The following is a 6,960-nucleotide window of genomic DNA, read 5'->3' as shown; positions in this document are numbered from 1 at the left end:
AATCTTAGTTTGCCTTTCCTTTTTATATGAGAGACGTGAAAGATGCAAGTTGTGTGAATTGGATGCAGACAAGAGAGTTTGGCTGTCACTGGAGATGCTTGAAATACTTGATTTCAAGCTATGCTGCACTATATCCAGTTTGCCACTTTTTTGGGGGGGAGAATGATGTCCAGTGTGTACAAATTTACTGGATTACTGAGTGCACTGCTGGTTACATTTCTTTATTCATAATTTAACAACTTATTAATTTGTGAAACATACTACATTGGAATTAAAGAATCAAGAACTTCTTATCTGAAGTATAAATCTGTTTATTTTACTGATTTATTTTATCAAGTTCAAATTTATTCATTTTCAGATTATTTCTAATTTTTAGTAAACACTGTGAAAAAAATATGCATTCCATTGAAGATATAATGCTTTTTTTTTTTTTCTCATTTACCCAAATTTTTTAAAATTGAGAGCAGGGTGAATGATATAGGCTTAGGCCTATATGAATTTACAGTAAGATATCGGCATTGGTAATAAAAAAAGTCCATATTAATGGACTACTACCAGATATCACTTACAAATCAGTCATGGTGCAGTAGTAATGGCATGAGATTGAGTAAATTGACAATTTTAAGTCTCTGAGTGTACTTTTCCTGTAGAAGTAGTTATGTTGTCGTACTTGCATACAGGTGATTTCTGGGGGATTTTGGTTATCAAGTTTGCCTGTTTATTATCAGTTGTTTTGTTGCAGTTTGGGAATTTTGTTTTTACATTTGGCCCATTCATCTTTGTGCACGAGTAGGGTTGGGTGCTGAAACCCGGTACCAATATGGCAATGTAACCGGTGTAACCGGTATGTACTAGAACCGAATCCGAACGCAGATTTCGGTGCCTCATTTCAGTGCGCAATCGATTCATTGCATTACACAAAATACACAAAATAATGTTCTTTTTAGCAACGTCATATGACCCCTTTAAATTAAAATGCCTAAAGCTAAACCTCCATTGTATTCACATTTCTAAACCTCTTGTCCAACAAAAGAGAACATTATAAGCTTTTTACTCCACAACACCAGTCAAATGCTTCCTTTTGTGATCTGATGTGGCTTCTTGTCACAGAATGAGGCAGAAAATATGTTCCATAGGCTACTTTAAAAAGTACATTGATTAGCAATGGATTATAAATATACTTAAAGGCACAATATGTAAGTTTTCGCCGCTAGAGGGCGCGTATTCAAAACAAATAAAGAAACAAAGGCGTAATTTGATGACGCCGTGACTGAGTGTGGAGTCATGGGAGTTGTCGTCTTCATCCCCACAGCCGATGCAATCTGACGGGACTCGGGCAGAAATCATGTTCATGGATGAGCTAATGATTTATTAACGTAGTAGAATGAAGCAGGGTGAGGCTAAAAGCTGTCGAAGCGAAACGAGGCCGCACAAGTCAGCAAAATATATAACACTTTTCTAGTGGTTTTTGGATATTTTAATAAAAAAATCTTACATATTGTGCCTTTAATTATTATGAAAATACCAGAGATGGCTTGAATAACACAGATAAACTATATGTCGCAGTAGAGTTTTTATTGTCTTTGTTTTATCATTCAAAACTTTTATATGTTCTGTTTACTCCATTACAGCTATAATAGCGATGCCTTTGTCCATATTTGATATAAGTGATTTCCTGAAGGGTCATGAGTTCTGCTACTTCTGTGACTGAATATGTGGATTTTCTGTGCGAGGGCGCCCTCTGGCATCCAGTATGAATGAAACGGACATCATGCGTGTATAGTGCTAATGGCCAATCCATCATTTTTTGGGGAATTTTTATTTATTTATTTTTTAATAAGTATTGGTTCAGGCACCGGAACAGTTTTAAAAGTAGGCCTATCGATTTGGCACCGGTATCGAAAAAACCCCAAACGATACCCAACCCTATGCACGAGTTATTTTTTGATTATCTTTTAAAGTGAAGCATAATGATTCATGGACAAGGGCAGGTACATGTAAGGGCTTATTTCTCTTTCACTTTGACTTAACCATAATAAGCAGTAAAAAAAAAAAAAAAGTAAGTTTAGTTGGAAATGATCTGAAAAATATCTCTTAGGTTAATTTCAAATTTTCTTCCATTTACGTGTCTTTATTGTAAGATAATAGAGATTGTGTAAAGCCACCATGCCCTCTGTTTCTTTGTAGTTTTTCCAAGGAACCTTTTAAACCTCTCTCAACCTGTAGCTCGAATTGACTCCGCTTCCCGTATGACATCAGTCTTGTTTCAGAATACATCTCTCTGCTGAGATCAGTGCTCAGATCAGCTCTCCAGAGCTCCAGAGTTTTTTTCCCCCCATCTGCTGTTCACACGTAGTGTTTGCACCCCACCCAGATCATTGGTGCTAATGAGCAAATGCTGTGTGAACTCACAGAAGTAGTTATTTATACACTACGCTACTGATATCCTGATAAGTTCCACATCTAACAATGGAGCTTCTATGTTTAACAGCGAATAATAAAAGCTGTCCTCTGAGCCTTCAGAGTAGCATCTCCAGCTGTTTTATAAAATTCACTGTAGATGTTGGTTATTAATAGTCTTATTTTAAAACCAGTTAAGGGTGAAGATGCAGTGAGCAGATACTGCCTACTAGGGCTGTGCGATTAATCGAAATCGCGATTTTAATTTGAAATAAGTTTATAATGCATGTTGGCTATTGCCAATTCAGAAGAGCGCACACACAGCCTGTGTCTGTGAATGCTTCTCATACTCGCTCCTCTCTGCCCCACGCGGCGCGAATCCCGCGTCACGGACGAGCCGTTCATGCTTGCCGCACTCACGCAGCCTGTCTCGTAATGCTCGTTTATACTCGCACCCGGCTCCGCACCGCAAGTCTCCATGAGCGCATCTGGCAGTATGGATGAGGCTTGACGCACGCGCGCAACCTGTGTTGACTCGCGCCTGGCTCCGCGTTTAAAACTAATGTAAATTCAGTCTAACTGCTTGCTAATTTCACTTGGATGAAATGAAACATTCAGCACATTTTCCCCTTGTTCTTAAAATCCCAAATACTTAAAATGAATAAATCAGCCTATGTAACATATGTACTACTTTAATAATTGACTTAAGAAATGCAGTTCTTTATTTATAAAAAAATAAATATTTTCTGTGAAATTCAGTAATTAAGTTAATTCTGTAAAAGTAGTTATACCATTATAATCTTGCCTGCTGAAAAAAACAAAACAATAGAACCTCCCCCAAAACACAATAAAAAATGTAATGGATTTCAGGGTTATAAATGGGAATTATATTGGTTTTAATGTAAACTATAATGGTGTCTATTTGATGGATTCTATTGGTGGGATGTAATCTGGCAGATGGCAACCAATAGAACAACAGTAATTCCTATTGGAATAATGCCCAAAACAAAAAGGAATTTTGTAATGGTTTAATGGAAACTATAAGAATTTCTGTGATGGTTTCTATTGTTTTTTTCAGCAGGGTAATGATACCCATACTGTGCTGCACATTATTGGCAATATTGAGCTGAAGCTTGACTTTGCAAATTTAAAATCGCAAATCAAATCGCAATCGCAATATGTAAAAAAAATCGCAATTTGATATTTTCCCCAAAATCGCACAGCCCTACTGCCTACAAAGTTTTTTTTTTTTCCTTTGGGAGCTGTATCAGTATTTTCTGAAGCTATTTGAAGCTATGTTATTTTAAATGTTATGATTCAGTACTTTGGTTTATCTAAAAGTGCTATGATATTACTCTTCATCATGGTCATTCACCATGGTAAGCTGTTCAAACTTGAACATTGAAGTAGGCTACTTTATAAATATATGATCCCATTGCTAAATGTACCATGGTACTGCTGCAGTGCTATTTAGTAATGGCTTAATCATTAAAACACTGAGTTTGTTTCCAGTTGTCAGACAGTGAAATGGCCTCCAGAAAGGCCAGCACAGCAGAACGGACAGCTTCTTTAGTTGCGGTACGGTTTTGTGGAGCCACTTTTGATTTGAATAGACCTTGGCTCGTTCCTTGTTGTGTCTGCACTCGTCGTTCCTGCCTCTACACGATCTCTTCTCACACAGCGTCTGAATCACTCTCCTATCTGCGAGCTGGAAACCGGTCTGGTTTCCTCTTGTGTGTTGTCACTCAGCGGTGGCAGCGTGATCACGCCTGCGTCTGAAGTGCTTTGTTAGTACCTGACTCGCTAGTGTTGTCTTTTCACAGTTTTTATTTTCTGTCCGTCATGTTTTCTCTATCTCTCACATTTCTTTTCTGTCTCTCCCGGTTACTGTTTCTCGATTTAGCTTACCGCATTGGTCACATGGTGCTCACCTTCTTAAGCTGTGTATTTGTTGTCTGCGTGGAGCGCATGTTTCTGTGTTTTCAGGGCACGTGTGGAGTGCGCAAGGTGCTCGATCTCATGATGTGTGCGAGTGTGTAACCCTGTCCTCTTTCTCTCAGTGTGTATGGAGCAGTGTGAGAATGCCGCATCTCTCCTGGCCTCTGTGCGAGAGCAGGAGATGCAGTTTGAGCGTCTGACTCGAGCTCTGGAGGAGGAGAGGAGGAGCGTGGGGCCCTCCGGTACCCTACCCCGCCCCCTCCCCACCCTGCAGGTAACACCCTCTCAGCCAATCACGCAGCAGCAGGGTTCCCCGCATCATCACCCTGCAATATCTCACCCTTGCCGCATCACTCTGCACCAATGCGTCCTAGTTGGCACCTCAAGGAGCATGGCGATTAACCCATCCTTCACTGTTGTGTTCAATGTCATCAGAACCCACTTTTTGCATCCTTTCCTCTTTTCATCATTCACCCACCCACCCTTTGTCATCATAATGCGCAGTTTATGTCGTGTGACATATACTTGGAATACTTAGTTTTTAAGTCACTTTTTCACTTGCATGTTTCATCATGTCCCCAATTTGTTTGTCACCATATAACCACTTTTTAAAAAAAGATTAGTTTTGAATGTCAACCATTTGGTTCTTACAAACGCATGTCTGTACATGTGTCATTAACCTGTCATGATGAATGTTTTTCATCAAAGAGGAATTTTCCCCTGTTTACTCACTGTCCTCATGGTGAATGTCTCAGTTATCACTGAAACTTTCTCAACCCCAAAACCCCCTTCCGCTGATGTCTGTGAGCGGAGAGATAACAAACCGGTTTAGTAAAACGAGTCTCCCTTGTGTGTAGAGGATTTCAAAAAGCTCTATCTTATGGTGGAAATTGCTCAATGCGAACATGTTAAGTATCGTCTTAATCTCAGCTTTCTCAGTTTACTTCAGTGTTTAGACTAGAAAACTCCTCTGATTGGTTGCATGATTCTACTTGGACACGCCCCTTCCTTCAAGGGTGTCGACTGTGTGTGTGAGTTAAAATGATTTGAAGGTTTTATTCACAGCTAGACAGTCACATACACAAATTGTTTCTCTTGGCACTCAGATACATTAGACAATCATATCTCACAAAATTGGAAGGAATACTAAAATAACTTATTTTACTATTCATATACTATTATAGTATTTATTTATTTTTTTTAATTGGCTTTTGTTTCTGTATTCATTTTAATTTTAGTTTACGTTTTAGTAATTTGTGTGCTTTTGTCATTTAATTAAAAAATATATATATATTTCTATATAACTTCAATTGTCAGTTTTAGTAATTTTAGTACTTAAACTTAAAAACCTCAGAAATGCTGGCAACTAATTGAAATAAGTTGAAGATTTTCATCTAATATGTATATTTTATTTCATTTCTGCTTTATTTCAATTACTGAAGACAATAGTTCTAATAGTTTTAGTTAATAACACTGGTTTCAAAGCCTTGTGACTTAATTTCTTACATGGAACATGATCTTTTGCAGAATGGCTAGGTTGCACTTTATTTATTAGGTAAATTTATTATAATAAATAGGGACTTGATTTTATTTAATAGAGACTTAATTGTCCTAAAATAATATAAAGTTCCATAAAAGCAGACCAAACATGCTGGCCGCCAGATTAATTGATTTAATTTGATTTAATTGAAAAGCTTTCAATCTGTCATAGCTCCAATGTCATTTGCACTTGTTAACCTTTTAAATATGGAGCAAGAGAATCAATGCGCTTGACCTTGTTGACGTCAAACTCGGTACAACACATCTTGATGCTCCACATTTGAATTCACCACACAAATGCGAATGATACTGAGAACTACGACAGAAGGATTGAACGCTCGGTCTGTTTATAACACAAAACTACCATATGGCTTGAAGCGGTGAGTAAATAATAGAACTATTTTGAAAACAATTATTTCTCCCATTTTCTCTCAGGCACACTTAAACACACAGACAGACATTTATGTAAAGATAAGAAGCTGGTCTGCTTGGAATGTCACCATCATGTGTGTCTGCTCTCGTCGGACATAGTTGTGTAGATATTAACATGCTGAGCAGGCTCTGTTCCTACCTGCTGACAGGTTCCCACAGGCCCGCCTGTCAGCTAAGATTACCTTCTACTTTCACGGCTCCCTCTGTGGACGGGGAATAGTACAGCAGCCCACATCCCCTGGTTTGCGTGTAGAGAATATGTGCTTTAAGTGGGAATGGTGCTGCATGCCATTGTCATGTAAAAGCATGAGTAATATTGTCTGGTAGCGGTGAACCCCCTTCTCTCATTCCTGGCATTCATTTATCTGTCCATTTCCGCAATAATGTCATGTTTCTCTTGTGCAATGGTCTCATTAACTTAAGTCATTTATTTTGTTTCAAGTGTTCTTTATTCCTATGCATCCTTTGCATGAACATTCATAAGATAATGTTTATACATTGCCGTATTTACTCAAGGTCCTGCTACAATTTGTGGTCTTTCTGAATGTTTAGCATTGTTCACCGACATGATCACTGGCCACTTTGATGGCTTCATAGTCTCTTTTGCTCTTTTTTTTTTTTTTTTTTTTTTTTGTTTTTTTTTTTTTTTTT

General features: G+C 38.0%; 1 protein-coding gene across 6 annotated transcripts in view; it reads left to right on the top strand.

The window, feature by feature from the left end:
• LOC107746596 (catenin delta-1-like) overlaps positions 1–6,960 on the top strand; it is a 46,077-nt gene that overhangs the window by 24,259 nt on the left and 14,858 nt on the right. For 4 of the 6 annotated variants that reach the window (XM_016560879.1, XM_016560896.1, XM_016560905.1 and 1 more), the window contains exon 2: positions 4,461–4,612. The exons of the other annotated variants lie outside the window; for them this stretch is intronic. In XM_016560879.1, coding sequence (XP_016416365.1) covers positions 4,466–4,612 — 147 coding nt within the window. In that variant the 5' untranslated portion in view covers positions 4,461–4,465. The remainder of the gene's footprint in view (positions 1–4,460; positions 4,613–6,960) is intronic. 6 annotated transcript variants of the gene reach the window in all.

This window comes from Sinocyclocheilus rhinocerous, unplaced genomic scaffold, assembly GCF_001515625.1.
Source record: "Sinocyclocheilus rhinocerous isolate Xijiao unplaced genomic scaffold, SAMN03320098_v1.1 scaffold2026, whole genome shotgun sequence".
In the NCBI taxonomy this organism is placed as follows: Eukaryota; Metazoa; Chordata; class Actinopteri; order Cypriniformes; family Cyprinidae; genus Sinocyclocheilus; species Sinocyclocheilus rhinocerous.
This window is presented reverse-complemented; position numbering and strand designations above follow the sequence as displayed.